The following is a 16,589-nucleotide window of genomic DNA, read 5'->3' as shown; positions in this document are numbered from 1 at the left end:
GATAAGAGTAATGATGTAGTAATATAGAAATGAATATGGATTTTAAAAAAACTTTACAAGTGATTATTACCAAGGAAAATTATGATTTTCCCTAAAACTAAGAAAATAAGAAATAAGAAAAGTAAATATTCAAAACAGAAGACTAGATAACTACGTGATAGGATCATATTATACAGTACACTGCAACCATTAATATGCCATCACTGTGAAGACCTTGTGTATCATGTGACATGTCCCTAACAGTCACAATTTTTATTTAAGAGTAATTATAGATGTTTTATAGATGTATATAAATGTATATGTATTTATTTTCCTTACAGAAATATTAAAACAAAAATGTCAACTATTTTATCCCTGGATAATGGATTATTAATTACCTATTATGTCAACATTTAGTGACTTAAGTCATTCATCTCAGTTTCTATGGGTGAAGAATTTGGGACACAGTTTAGAATGGTTCTGCTTCAAGGTGTCTCATGAGATTTCAGTCCTGGTTTCAGTCAGGATACTGGCTGAGGCCACAGTCACAGTAGGCTTGAATGGGGGCTAAGGATAGCTTACAAGAAGATTCTCACAGCTGTCATCGGGAGGATCCAGTTTCCTGCTATGTGGGCCTCTTTACAGACAGGGATGCTTCATGACATGCAGCTGGACTGCCCAGAGCCGAAAGTGATCAAGAGAGGACAAGATGCACTATACTGTCTTTCATGACCTACCCTAGGAAGTCACACTGTTGCTCCTGCTATATTCTATTCATTAGAATCAAGTCACTAAGTCCAGTCCTCACTCAAGGGGAGAATTATGGTCCACTATTTGAAGGAAAGCGTATCATTTGTGGACATACTTTCAAGTCCCCACAATAAGTAACTTGTGGCATACTCAGAGAAAGAGACATTTATTTTCTAAATAGTTAGTTAAATCCACAAATCCACATCCACATACGCACATAAACAATTTAAAAAAAAATATTCTCAATAAGTTGATGTACCTACCAAAAAGGACACAATTTTAAGTTGTAGTAACAGAAAAATGGCACCCAGAACAAGTTCTAATGACATTCTGTATCATTGAGGCTGTACCTAGAACGTCTGTTCATTTGTATACCATTTCAGTAAATTCTAACAAATCGGAGTTTTTCACCTACATAATAACTATATCAAAATGAGGAAGAGTTTAGAGGAAACAGTGTTTGCCTTGAGATAGAGGAAACTTGAAGGGAAAAGAGAACAGGCAAATCATCGCTTTCAACATGAAGGGCTGTCATTTGGAAAAGTTAAGAGGCAGAACTTGAATCAATGAGTAAGAGCCACGGGATGTAAAGTGGCTATGCCAGAAATTTCTAAGAACTACAGTTATTAAAAACCAGATGAGCCACTCAGTGAATGCTCCATGGAGGAGTCCGTGGAGACTGAGGCAGACTCAGCCACCTCTGGGTTCATATTCAAATCGTTCCACCAGTGTGGTTGGTGTTCAAACTAACCATATGGTTTTACCAAAGCAAACTCCAAGTCATGAGGTGTAAGTGAAATGCACAGTGCTTGGTTCAGTACAGTGCCTGGTGTACAGAGCTGTGTTATAAATGCTAGCTATTATTTCTGTATTGACTCAAAGTATGACAAGATGCGCTCTCTCTTAAGGCCCCTTCCAATTTCTAAGACTTAATAAATAAGTCAAATCACTATAATTGAGTTAGAGCCAGAGGGGTACACGCCACCATGGGGGCAGACCAAGAGAGCAGGGAAGTCAATCCCAGATGCGCCATCTTGAAAACAGGGAATTTCGTGTCCAGACCTCACCAAAAACTGTGTGGAACTGAGAAAAGGCTGTCCCCACAGTCAGAGGTGAGCTGAAACCCCTCACAAGCCAGGCCCCTTACTGGGAATTGGAGCAAGAAGGAAGACAGCCACCACGGGGGCAGACTGAGGGCGCAGGGGAGGGCGTCCCAAGAAGCACCACCTTTAAAACAGGGAACTTAGCCTCCAGCCCTCACCAAAACTGTGTGGAACTGAGAAAGGGCTATCCTCAGTCAGAGCTTCCGACATCCCAGAAGGAGCTTACCAAAGAGATGCCAGTCAGTACCAATGACACAGTGTCCCAACACATAGGGACAAATAAGAAAACAAGCAGCAGGGAAAAGAAAAACTACAAGCAACCAAGCAAGTCCTCAGGGAAAAGACACCCCACCAAAAGAAAATCACCCACCAGACTGCTACAACAGTGACTTGGAAGAACTTCTGAGCCTTCCCGAAAGAGAATTTAAAATCGTCATGATTGGGCCTCCCCGGTGGCGCAGCGGTTGAGCACTGGGTTGCAAAGCTGCCTGCAGCCTCTGCAGCGCCGGTTCAATCCCCGGCTGCTCCCCGGCCACCGGAGGAGGGTCCCACATGGCGCGCAGACCTCTCTTGCCGCGCCCACTGCTCCCCTCAGCAGTGTACTTCCGTCCTTCTGCCTGCTCTGCTCCCTGCTCTGGCTCTGGTGAATTCTCTCATCATCCTGCGCTTCGGACTGTACCCAGTGCTTGTATAAATAAAATAAATAAATAAATCTTAAAAATAATAGACTCATAAAAAAAATTTTCAAAAATTAAAAAAAATAAAAATCGCCATGATTAAAAAACTGAAAGAAGTCAAAAACGATATGGGAAAAATAATCAGTGATGAGAAGAATGAAATTGAGTCCCTAAAGAGGGAAGTGAAAGAAATGCAGGAGATCAAAAGATTAATGGAGGAGCTGAAGAATTCTGGGAAAGCAATGAAAGCAGAATAGATGAAATGGAAGAACGAAAAAGTACTCTCGAAGACACAGAAATAAAAAGAATCAAACAGAATAGGAAACAGAAGTTCAAAGGAAAAAGAATGAAGAAAGACTTCGGGAACTATCTGACTCCATGAGGAAAGGAAATATAAGTTACAGGATTCCCAGAAGGAGACGAGAGAGACATAGGAACAGAGAAAATATTCAAGGAGATTATCGAAGAGAACTTCCCAAGCATGAAGGAGCTGAAAATAGACATACAAGAAGCAAGAAGAATACCAAAGTTCCATGATGAAAGGAAAAATACAGCAAAATACATAATAGTAAAGCTCCCAAGAATCCAAGACAAGGAAAAAATAACGAAACTGTCAAAGGGAACAAACAGATAACATAGAAAGGAAAACAATCAGGCTGACATCAGACTTCTCAGAGGAAACACTATGGGCAAGGAGAGTATGGGGGACATAATTAACAAACTCCAAGACAATAAATGTCAACCAAGAATACTCTATCCCGCAAAGCTTTCCTCCCTCTATGAAGAAAGAATAAGGACCTTCCAGACAAACAGAAACTCCATAATTTTATTACGAATAAACCCCCACTCCAAAAAATACTACAAGGAATCCTAAAGCCAGAACCAACAGAGGGATGAATAAGAATGAAACAAGACAAAAAATAAAACCACAGAAAAGACAAACAAAATGGCAAATACAGATGCCAATATCAATATTGACTCTAAATATAAACGGAGTAAACTCCTCAATAAAAAGACACAGAGTCACAGGCTGGATCAAGAAACAAAACCCAACCTTTTGCTGTCTGCAGGAAACACATTTACCTACAAAAGATAAAAATAGACTTAAAGTAAAAAGATGGAAAACAATCTTACAAGCAAATGGACCTAAAAAGAAAGCAGGAACAGCTATACTTATATCAGATAAAACAGATTTCAAACTCAAAACAGTAAAAGAGACCCATACAGTCACTACATTACTACATCAAGAAGACATAACACTCATTAACATATATACTCACCAGATGAAGGAGCACCAAATATATCAGACAATTATTATCATCTCTGAAAACAGACATCAGAGAAAATACATATGTAGTAGGAGACTTCAACATACCACTATCAACAATGGATAGATCAATGAGACAAAAAATAAGTAAGGATACTAAAGCTCTAAATAAGGATCTAGACCTCTTGGGCTTAACAGACATCTACAGAACACTACACCCCAAAAAATCTGCATACACATTTTTCAAGTGCACACAGATCATTCTCCAGGATCGATCACATACTGGGACACAAGACAAACATCAACAGATACACTAAGATTGAAATCATACTGATGGAGGACAAGAATAGAAAACTGGAAAGGAGTCCTCACAAGACTAAAACCTGACTCACACAAGGAGGTGGGGGTCGAGGGAATAACATGACCATTAACCCAGCTATAGAGGTCGTGACCCTTAGGCACCAGTGCCTTATCACAAGGCATGAGACCCAAGCAGGATCAGACTGCTATAGGGAGTGGAACACAGGCCTGAGGGTAAAGATATGGAGATTGGGCCCACCCTGGAATCTCTTTTCTAGTTTTGCCTGTTACCCAACATTAGCAACAAGCAGGCCACTCCACGGAGGAGTGACCCCTCCCAAAGAGAAAAGGACTATATCAATGCAGTCTCTGCACAGGCTGGGGGCAGCACTCCTACTGCCCACTTGTGACTATGCAGGTGCTTCCTTTCACCAACTCTCTCCTCTGCAGGGCAGCACACCCACTGCCCACCCGTGACTATGAAGGTGCCTCTTTTCACCAACTCTCTTCCTTGGCAGGGTAGCAGCTTCCTGCCTGCCTGTGACCTGTGAAGGCCGCTCACACCTGCAACCATGCAGGCCTCTCTTAGCAAACCTGTCCCTTTCCCTTTCCCTAATAAGCCTGTTCTTTAAATATAACTAATGTCTCTGTCTCATGGAGAAACTTACCTGGGGAACTTGCCATGTGCCGCTGAAATGGGAGCTCTGATGAAAACTTTCCCAGAGTGAACCCAAGGACCTGCAACTCCACAAAACGACAACATTTTGGCACCCAACATGGGGCTCTTTCACGTCATCTGGTGCCAACATCAATACCAACCCTCTTCTCTGACCATGAAGGCATCAAACTAGAAATAAACCATAAAACAGCAAGGAACCCTCCTACCTCATGGAGATTGAAACCCACACTTCTGGAAGACCACTGGACTAACAAAGACATCAAAGAAGAAATTCAAAAATACTTTAAGAGGAAAATATATAGCAATACAGGCTCGCATCAAGAAACAAGAAAGAGGGCCTGCCTGGTGGCACAGCGGTTGAGCACTGGGTTGCGAAGCTGCCCGCAGTTCTCGGCAGCGCCGGTTTGATCCCTGGCTGCTCCCCGGCCACCAGAGGAGGGTCCCACATGGCATGCAGACCTCTCCTGCCGCCTGCTGCTCCCCTCAGCAGTGTACTTCGGTCCTTCTGCCTGCTCTGCTCCCCGCTCTGGCTCTGGTGAATTCGCTCACCCTCCTGTGCTTCTGACTATACCCAGTGCTTGTATAAATAAATAAATAAATCTTTAAAAAAAAAACTGTTAAAAAAACCTGTTAAAAAAAAAAAGAGAAAGAAACAAGAAAGAACTCAAAGAAACAAACTAATCGCACATCTCAACAAACTAGAAAAAGAACAACAAAAAAACCCTAAAACCAGTAGTAGAAAGGAAACAATAAAAATCAAAGCAGAAATAAATGAAATAGAAACTAAAAAAACAATCCAAAAGATCAATGAAACCAAAAGTTGGTTCTTTGAAAAATAAATAAAATAGACAACCCCTAGCCAGACTCAAAAGGAAAAATGGGAGAAAACACAAATAAATAGGATCACGAATGAAAACAGAGAAATCACAACAGACACTGCAGAAATCAAAAGAATAATCAGAAAATACTATGAACAGTTATATATGCAAACAAGTTCAACAATCTAGAAGAGATGGACAAATTCCTACAACTTCACAATCACCCAAAGCTAGATAAAGAAGAAATAGAACACCTACCTAAACAGACCAATTACAAGCAGTTAAATTGAAATGGTAATCAAAATCCTCCCCAAAAACAAAAGCCCAGGACCAGATGGATTTACAAATGAAGTCTACCAAACATTTAGAAACTAAGTATTGCCTATCCTTCACAAACTCTTTCAAAAAATTGAGAAGGACAGGATAATACCAAACACGCTCTATGAAGCCAACATTACACTAATACCAAAACCAAACAAGGACAACACAAAAAACGAAAATTACAGGCCAATCTCTCTAATGAACCCTGATGCAAAAATCCTCAATAAAATTTTAGCTAACAGGACCTCCCCAGTGGCGCAGCGGTTGTGCGCTGGGTTGCAAAGCTGCCTGCAGCCTCTGCAGCACTGGTTCGATCCCCAGCTGCTCCCCAGCCACTGGAAGAGGGTCCCACATGGCGCGCAGACCTCTCCTGCAGCCCGCTGCTCCCCTCAGCAGTGTACTTCGGTCCTTCTGCCTGCTCTGCTCCCTGCACTGGCTCTGGTGAATTCTCTCACCCTCCCATGCTTCTGACTGTACCCAGTGCTTGTATAAATAAATAAATCTTAAAAAAAAAATTTAGCTAACAGATTCCAACAATGTATCCATAAGATAATTCACCATGACCAAGTAGGATTTATTCCATGGTCACAGGATGTTTCAACATCCGAATATCAGTCAGTGTAATCCGACACATCAACAAAAAGAAACATAAAAACCATATGATGCTGAGAAAGCTTTCAACAAAGTACAACACTCATTTATGATAAAGGCCCTTGAAATTCTCGGGATACAAGGAACATCCCTCAACATCATAAAGGCCATATATGACAAGCCCATAGCCAATATCATTCTCAATGGTGAAAAGTTGAAAGCATTTCCTTTAAGATCTGGAACAAGACAAGGATGTCCACTCTCACCACTGCTTTTCAATATAATACTGGAAGTCCTAGCCAGAGCAATTAGACAAGAGAAAGACATACAATGAATCCAAATAGGGAAAGAAGAAGTCAAACTATCACTATTCACAGATGATATGATAATATACATAAAGAACTCCAAAAACTCCACAGAAAAACTAATCAAACTCATCAATCAGTTTAGTAAAATAGCAGGATAAAAAATCAACACACAAAACCAGTAGCCTTCCTATACACAAACAATAAATCTGAAGAAGAAGAAATCAAGAAAACCATTCCTTTTATTATTGAAATAAAAAAAAATCAAATACTTGGGAATAAACCTAACAAAAGAGTAAGGGACCTATACAAAGAAAACTATAAAACACCGTATAAAAGAAATAGAAGAAGACACAAAGCAATGGAAAGACATCCCCTGCTCATGGACTGGAACAATTAACATTATCAAAATGGCCATCCTACCAAAAGCAATCTACAGATTCAATGCTATTCCAATAAAAAATTCAATGACATTCTTCAAAGAAATAGAACGAATATTGATGAAATTTATATGGAGCCACCAAAAACCCCAAATAGCCAAAGCTCAACTGAAAAAAAAAAAGGAGAGGGCCTCCATGGTGATGCAGCGAGTTGAGCGCCACGCTGTGAAGTTGTCCACAGTCTCTGCAGAGTGGGTTCAATTCCTAGCTGGCCAGGGAGAAACCCACATGGCGTGGCAGACCTCTCCTGCCTGACTCGCTGCTCCCCTCAGCAGTGTCTTCGGTCCATCTGCCTGTTCTGCTCCCCACCCTGTCTCTGGTGAATTCTCTCACCCTCCCATGCCTCTGACTGTACCCCAGTTCTTGTATATATATAAATAAATCTTAAAAAAAAAATGAGAGAGTGAAGGTATCACACACCCAGACTTCAAAATATACTACAAAGCCATAATAATCAAAACTGCATGGTATTGGAACAAGAACAGATCACAGATCAATGGAACCGAACAGAAAATCCAGAAATAAACCCACAGAGTTATGGTCAACTAATCTTTGACAAAGAAGCAAAGAATATGCAATGGAGCAAAGAAAGTATGTTCAATAAATGGTGGTGGGAAAACTGGGTTGCTACATCACAAGAATGAAGCTTGACAACTACCTCACACCATGCACAAAAAACAACTCAAAATGGATTAAAGAACTAGACATAAGACCTGAAACCATAAAATACATAGAAGGAAATATAGGTGAAACACTACATGACATACACATAAGTAACATCTTTAAAGACACATCACCTAAAGCAGTGATAGTGAAGACAAAGATAAACAGATGGGACTACATCAAATTAAAGAGCTTCTGTACAGCAAAGAGACAGTAACCAAAACTAAAGGATACCCCACTGATTGGGAGAAAATTTTTGCACACAACACTAATGATAAAGGACTGATCACAAAAATCTACAAAGAGCTGATGAGACTCAACAAAAACAAAGTAAATAACCCAGTCAAAAAATGAGCAGAAGAGCTAAAAAGAAACTTCTCCAAAGAGGAAATGCAAATGGCCAACAGGAATATGAAAAAATGTTCAACATCACTTGTAATCAGGGAAATGCAAATCAAAACTACAATGAAATACCATCTTACACCAGTGAGAATGGCACACTTTAAAAAAACTAGCAACAACAAATGTTGGTGAGATTGTGGAGAAAAAGGAACTCTCCTGCACTGCTGGTGAGAGTGCAAACTGGTCCAACCACTGTGGAGAGCTTTGTGGAGGCTCCTCAATCTGCTAAAGATGGAGCTTCCATATGATCCAGCAATTCCACTCCTAGGCTTTTACCCAAAGGACACAGAAATATTAATTCAAAAGGGCACTTGCACCCCAATGTTTATAGCAGCACTATTGATAATAGCTAAGCTATGGAAACAACCCAAATGCCCAAAAATAGATGACTGGATCAAGAAGATGTGCTACATATACACAATGGAATATTACTCAGCAATCAAAAAAGATAAACACATGCAGTTTGCAGCAACATGGATGGCGCTGGAAGGGATCATGCTCAGCGAAATAAGTCAGAAAGAAAAAGAAAAATACTGGATGGTCTCACTCATAGCAGGAATTTAGAAAACCTAAATAAGGGACCAGGAAAAAGACTAATTAATACAAAGTAAAAATCAAAATCAACAGCAACTGTAAACCAGAGACACACTATGGGGGGGAAGAGAAGGGAGTAGGAGGAAAACAAGGGTGTTTGGGGACTATAACCAAGATGAAAATGCAGATAATGTACAAAAATGAAAAATGATGTAAGAAATATATAAAATAAAATAAAATAAAAATCACTATAATCAACTATTATTCTTGATGGTCAACTTCAGTAATAATAATACAAATACCTAAGGGGAGAAATGACAAATGAATCTTCAAAGCTGGGACGCTAGACATGCTTGGAAAAAGGCACATAGACATAAAAAACAGAACATATTCAAACAAGTCATATCCTCCCTAGTGTCATAGGCAATTTAGCCACAGTCAAGGGTGAGAGAATTCACCAGAGCCAGAGCACAAACAGCAACTGATGGAGAAATTGCAAAGCGGGCGGCAGGAGAGGTCTCATGTGGGATCCTGGCCGGGAGCAGCTCGAACCGGCGCCGCAGAGGCCGCGGGCAGCTTCGCAACCCAGCGCTCAACCGCTGCGCCACCGGGGAGGCCCTGGAATGAAGGCATTTTAAAAAGGAGAGTCAAACTGGGCTACTTCACCTACTCAAAGCAAATTACATGATTACAATTAGTTTACTCACCCATGCCAGCCAACTAACCACAGCCACTGAAAACTTACTTTTTGGGTGCCAGCAGCCTGGACGTTCTGCCATGTTGCTACAGGTTCTGTAGCTATGTGCCACTCTGGATAACTTTTCGTGAGTAACTTCACAAAGGTGGACTTTCCCACAGCTGCAATGCAAACAGCATGTGTTGGGCTGCTACTGAACTATGCCATAAATGCCCAATGTAAGAAAACCAGTGCCAGTTTTTCCAATTTTCAAAGCCAGTCACCATACCACTGTCACAATGATGACAGTGTGACCAGTCTAGGCCAACTGGTCCCCATAATGAACACAGGCAACAGGGAAGAAAAATACCCTTAGACTTTACTTACAATTTTAATGTCCCAACGTCCCAGAGGAGAGTAGTTTAATAATAGCTGAAAATGACAGGCTGCCAAACACTGATGAAATCAGCTACATAAATTTAAAGCTTGAATCACGGTCCTATTTATTCTGTGACAGTGTGAGAATTGCAAGTTTTTCCAGATAGAAGATGAAGATTATTATTCTCATTCATTCAACAAATGTAACCAATATTCATGGGCTCTCTGGTGTGGGACCACATGCCTGGACTCTCTGGTGCTGGAGGTCCAATGGTTAACAAAACCCAGGAGGGATTTTGCCCTCACAGAACTTATATGGGAGACAGTTATTAATGACACACAAGTAACTTATAGGAATTCTATGTGTTAAGTGCTAGGAAAGAAAAACGCAAGATGGCTCTAATACAGCGCAGGAGGTTTGAAAAAATGACATCGACGGTAAGACTTAAAAGATGAGGAATTAGCCAGACTGTGGGTGGGGGAACAGCATTCCAGGCAGAGGGAGCAGCATGAACACAGGCCAGGGAAAGAGAAAGAACTTGTCATACAACAAGAAAAAGACATGTATGGCCTTGAAGAAGAGAGTGCACCTCCAGCGTGGTCATGAGAGGGAGAATATGAGTACAGAGAGGCAGCAGGCATGCGGGCAGGTGATTGGGGCCTTCTAGTTCTGCTAAGAAGTTAGAATTCTAAGGGCAATGAGAAGTCAGTGATGACCGAGCTTAATTAAACAAGGAAATGTCAAGTTTCCATCTCATTTTTTTTTTAAAGGTCTTTTTTTTTTTTTTAATTTATTTATTTATTTATTTATTTATACAAGCACTGGGTACAGTCAGAAGCGCGGGAGGGTGAGAGAATTCACCAGAGCCAGCGCAGGGAGCAGAACAGGCAGAAGGACTGAAGTACACTGCTGAGGGGAGCATCGGGCAGCAGGAGAGGTCTGCACGCCATGCAGGACCCTCCTCCAGTGGCCGGGGAGCAGCCGGGGATCGAACCGGCGCTGCAGAGGCTGTGGGCAGCTTCGCAACCCAGCGCTCTACCACTGCACCACTGGGGAGGCCCTCATTTTTAAAAGATTACTTTGCCAGCTGTGTAAGAATGGATGCATAAAGAAGTGGGCAGCCCAGCAGAAAGTTAAAAGTAGCTTGAACTAAAACGGCAGAGAAGGTGGAAAGTAGGGTCGCTTTGAGAGAGATTTTGGAGCTGAAACCAACCTGGCACCACAACATTCAAGTTATCTTTTCCCATTTTCAATATCTGGCCTCCAGAATCTTCATCTGGAAATCCCACAAACACCTCAGTCTATATACTCCCTAAAATGAACTCACCTTCCCCACTAAACTGAGCTTCTGCTTATATTCCAGACCTCAGGGTATAGTAGCACTATCCACTCACAGTCAGAACTTGCTCCTTTACCAAAACTCAAATGGCTACCAGGTCCTTTGGACCGGCCTTCTAAATTTCCTGTCTTTTTCTCTCCATTCCCACCTCTGTGCTCAAGACCAGGCTCTTATCTCTTACTTTCCCAATGTGGCCTTTGCCCTCTTCAGTCCAGTCATTCAAACAGAACATAAAATAACACTACTTAAGACCCTATGACAGCTTCCTATTGCCTTAACAACAAAATCTAACACTACGGTCTACAACACACCTCGAGGTCTGGCCCCTGCATTCATCTCTTTGGCTTCAGCTCCCCTTCAGGCATCCTAGGCTCCTGCCTGATAAAATTCCTTTCAACTCTAATCATGCCATGTTCTCTTGTGGGAATGTGACTGCATATTTTCCCATTTCCTGGAGCACCTTCCTCATGACCCAATTCCTTCTCAATCATTGAAGATTCTGCTTAGATGGACTCCTGCAGTGAACCCTGACTGTGTTTGGGAGCTCAATTTCTTCTATCAGAGAGAACCTTTCTCAAGGGAGTTCTACCCTCAGGAGAAACCCAAATGGAACCAAGAAAAGAACAGTGGCACCTGCCCATTTGATTCTGTTAGCCCTCTCGGTTACTGATCAGGAGTGAGATGTCTCAGCAGAAAAGCCCACACATTCAATACGTGACATTTAACACACACCACTCCAACTCCTCTCTGAACACACAGGGTAAGAACAAACAACATGAATCTGCATTTGGTACAGTCACGCTCATCCCTCAGTGCCACCTCCACCCAACTCCTGTGTGCCTTTGCACATTTGCATAGCCTCTATTCTTCCCACTCTCCAATGAATAAATGCCTTCCCCTGCTCTTCTAGGTCTGTGTCTAAACGTTTTCCCCTACCAAGCCTATGGCTCCATCACTACCATGAAGTTCAGGCCTTCTCTAGCTCATGCTAAATTGGAATTTAGCCACACCTATGGTATGTTTAGCATTTAATTGTTTTGTTTCATGGGTCTCAATTTTGGTTTCCTAACAGGATTTGAATCTCTAGGGTTGGACCCCAGTACTCCACATTTTCAAACTATGCCCCAAAGTGATCCTGATGCATACTGAAATTGTTATGCAGAACAATCTAATAATCAAAACCAACAAAGGTGGTGTTTTTTTGAACAGAGGTTCCAAACTCATATTCCATACTACTAATAAAACTCTCTGGGCTTGTCAATGTACCTAACAGAGTGACAGGAATTACAAATAAGTTGAATTTATATATTATCAGACACCTGCTTGCCCTAAGTTTAAGATATTTGGCACAGAGGGTCAATATTTAGATTGCAGGTTGTCGATTAAGTCTAAAACATGGTCTCTATCAGCTGAAAAACTATTTTGACTGATATAAAAAGATGAAGGCAATTGATGAGATAGGTGGGACTGAGTGACTTAGATTTTTTTCAGCAGTTAAAAACAATTACCTAAGAAACTACTGTAGATGGAAAGGAAGGGCTCTGAGGTCACAGCTTCACTGCTGAGGAAGGGCTCTGAGGTCACTGTTTCTCTGCTGAGATCAGACGCTACCAATTCATCTGAGGGCAGCCAGGACTCAACGAACACAACTCGTGCTATTTACACACAAAAAACCCCAGAATGCCAGCAAATTAAGATGTGATGGGAAATAACAGTTCCAGTTACTGGAACAATCACATCAGGGTAACTTCCCCACACTGCATGGGAGTTCCCCATGCCAAAGCTTTTGGAAAGCCAGCTTAGTACACAGAAGCAGGCAGACATGCACTGGATACAGTTTTTAGAAGGACCGAAGTACATGAGAGCATGGCAGGAGAGGTCTGCGCGCCATGTTGCTGGAGGCCCAGAAGCTTACTTTTTTGAGGATGGAAGGTCCCAGGTTGTGCCATCCATGTTGCTGGGAGCCTGAGTAATTTACCAAAGGGCAGGATTTCTCAACTTACATTCCAATGGAACTGGCCTGTGCCAGGCACTGCCCACACAGGTGGGGTATTTTAACAAAAATAATGCAGTTATATATTTGTGTACAAATGACACAGCATCACTTTTTTTTTAGTGCTGTGTTACCTGGTTTTAATAGTTGTTTTCTTCCTGGTTGAGCTTCATAGTTTTTTTTAAGACCTATGTTGTAAAGTGTTGCCAGGACTTTGTAAGCATGGGTGTCCACTGCTACAATGGCGTCCTTCTAGTGACCAGAACTCCTGTGTCCACCAAAAGCCTCTCTTCTTCAGGTAGCACTGAGCCGCACTCACCAATTCCCCCTTTTGTCAGGTCTCTGCAGAGACAAGCCTCTTAGACTTCATGATCATGACTTAGTTAGATCCCAGTTTAACTGTTATCTTTCAGTATCATAAAATTTGGAGTTGTCAGACGTCAAAAGCAGCATCAAAGCATCCCTTTAAGGCCTTGGCAATCGCTGTACTTTGTTCTATGTGCCATGATTTAAAGAAAAAGGTGGGGGGTAGTATGTTACCTCAACATGCTGACTTCTATTAGCACCAGGATTATCACTCCACATGTTAGACCTAAGAGTTCTATTGTTAAAGTTCATCTTTCCTAAGTCATGGGTTTTTCCTCCCACAAATTTTTCTATAAACATGCTGTAGCTACATTATGCTAAAATCTGGTAGTAAGAGAGTACCTGAGTAACACTCAAAATAATGTTATATTATTTTAAATTTAATATGGTTATATTTTGAGGGAACCTCTTAACTATATCATCACTTCCAGGCAAAAACATGGGGGAAAAAACCCAAATCTGAAACTTTTTACCAAAAAGCAAACAAAAGCAATAAATACAAAACTAACTTAAACAAGAAAACATTCTTCTAAAGAAAATTTAAAGCCTTTATTTCAGGAATTACATTTGGTGCTGCATTCAGTCACTCACTCATTCGCTATAAACAGATGTTTATGGAAGTTACTAAGGGGCAGGTAATGTAACTAAAATGATGAATTAGGTTGCAACCCAACCCTGAAACTAAGCACCCAGGATCAGATAGGCACTGCATTCTTAAAAGCATTCTGGGAAAACTTAATAAAAATCACTCAGCAGGCTTAAAAGAAATTTAATATGTTTGCCCTGATCCTTTTCTTCTCATGGCAAACTTTATCTCCCCCACCCCTCCTCCCGGAAGTCCTAACAGCTTCCAGAATACCACCCAAACTCATCTTTCTGTTGATCTGAAATGCCCTCCACCCCCACTTTCCTCAATTGATTCATCCTTTCACTGCCGCCTTCTCCCTGAAGCCTCCTTGAACTATCTCCAGCTCCACTTCATCCCTAACCAGAGTTAATTATTGCATGCTCTGCTTTACCAAGGTATTACACTGTAATTATTTGTTGACTCATCATTCTCCCCAGCTAGACTAGAAGCTAGCTTTTTGAAGACCTTATTCTCTTTGTGTCCTGAGTATCTACCCAGGTACTGAGAATGGAGATGGATGGAAAGAACGAGGTGAATCACAGAAACAGAGAATCCAACATACAGTGTTTGGAACAAATAGGTATCTGCCTGCTCCTTCAGGCTTCTTTACCCAGTATATTCAGTAAAAGATGCATCTTAGTGACACTGTCACTAATTTTGAATGCTGAGGGACATGTTACTAGGGAAGCTCTCCACTGATTTATGTGTAAGTTTTTAAACTACAAAAACATGCAAGTTTTCTCTTTAGCAGGGTCTCTGAAAATCAAAATGAGAATGGTCTGACATGACTCACTGACAATATTTCCTACAGCAATCCTTTCTGCAATTTACGTTTGTAAATATAAAATAACTGGCTTTGGAAAGTGATGATACATGTCAATGATGAATATACTCAAAAGACAGGCTAAGCACTTTATTTTTTATACTTTAAGGTATTTGAGATACCACGTTTATAATTTTCAATCACACAGGGAATATGGCTTCATCACACATGCCAGTAGCAGCTACCAGCTGCTACTGCACTGACCAATTTTCTTTACATGCTGCTCTCTGAACCTTCAGGGTAAGATTAATAAGACTTAGGGCAGCACAACTACAAGAAAAATCCCTTTAAAAATTATCTAACTTCAATAGGACAGGAGTTAGCACCTTTCCCGGTTCAAGTTTCCTGAATAGGTACTTCACTCTGATTTGTTTAGGGGGTGGGGCGCCACCTGTGCCAGAGAACCAGCTAATTCTTGATTTGATTATAAAAGCAGTTTGATATATTTCCTTGGTACTGATGACTAACTTTTATATGAATATTACAGCACAGGATTCAAATTTCTGGTAAACACGGGATGAATACAATGGGTCAGGTAGGGGGTTTGGTGCTGATGATGCAAGATGAACAAGACATGAAATGGCCAATCCTGGGAAGGTATTGAATGTGCAAACAATTTCAATAGAATGCAAGTGCTGCAGCAGTTAAGGGTACAAACTGTTATGAGAGCATACAGAGGAGGCAGTGACTAATTCTGTCTGAGGAGAGTCATCAGGGTATGTGGGGTGATGTAGTGTGAGAGGAAATAAAACAAGGAAGAGTCACACTAAGATCTTACCAGTCTATTTCTCATTAGTCAGACTTTCATTGGGCAACTTCATTCATTCCAAAACTTAAAAAACTGCCCCAAGTTACCAACTTTCATAGTTGAAACCTCAGCTCCTATTTCTCTCTTGACTTCAGGCACAGGTTCTAATCCACACCAGAATTATCTCTGTATATCTCCGAGGCACTCCACACATACCACCCTTAAGCTCTGCAGACCTCCTCTTCCTTTATGCCCATCCTCAATTTTCAGAGTCAGTGTCCAAATTATATACCTCACTGTTATCCTCTACATCTCTTTACCCCTCACTCCTTCAAAAGGTCCCCAAGTCCTGTCAATTCCACTTCCAAAATTTCTCTCAAACCATCACTTCTCTGTCTCGCCATTCTTTCTGTTCAGGCCTGAAATTTCCCTCTCTCCAACTACTACAATAGCTATAAAACTAGTCTATGCCAAACTTACCAGATACAAGGCATGATGGGTATTGCAGCAACCAAGACATACATAGTAAAGTGCCTCCTTTATGGAATTTTCTATTTGCTCATTCTAGCAGCCAGTTTCTTTTGAAAAATTAATCTGGTTTGGAACATCTGGTTTCCAGTCTGCAATAACCTCCCACTGCCTATAGAAGAAACTCCTAGCACAGTTCAGAAGACCGTTCAAATTCTGGCAAATCCTATCCTTCCATGCTCTTGTTCTGCCATCCTCTCACAGGCCTTTAAACTCCAAGCACACACAGCTACTGCCCTATTATTAAAATTGCACGTATTTCTTCAGGTTTTGCCTTGGC

At 41.2% G+C, this 16,589-nt stretch overlaps 1 protein-coding gene across 1 annotated transcript in view; it reads right to left on the bottom strand.

The window, feature by feature from the left end:
• The window catches only part of DGUOK (deoxyguanosine kinase), a 48,892-nt gene that overhangs the window by 29,427 nt on the left and 2,876 nt on the right, over window positions 1-16,589 (bottom strand). Inside the window, exon 2 of the mRNA XM_037527653.2 lies at window positions 9,575-9,687. Coding sequence (XP_037383550.1) covers window positions 9,575-9,687 — 113 coding nt within the window. The remainder of the gene's footprint in view (window positions 1-9,574; window positions 9,688-16,589) is intronic.

The sequence above is a fragment of the Talpa occidentalis genome, unplaced genomic scaffold, assembly GCF_014898055.3.
Source record: "Talpa occidentalis isolate TD23 unplaced genomic scaffold, MPIMG_talOcc4v2.1 talOcc4.5, whole genome shotgun sequence".
In the NCBI taxonomy this organism is placed as follows: Eukaryota; Metazoa; Chordata; class Mammalia; order Eulipotyphla; family Talpidae; genus Talpa; species Talpa occidentalis.
Note: the sequence above shows the minus strand (reverse complement) of the source record. Positions and strands in the feature narration are given on the sequence as shown.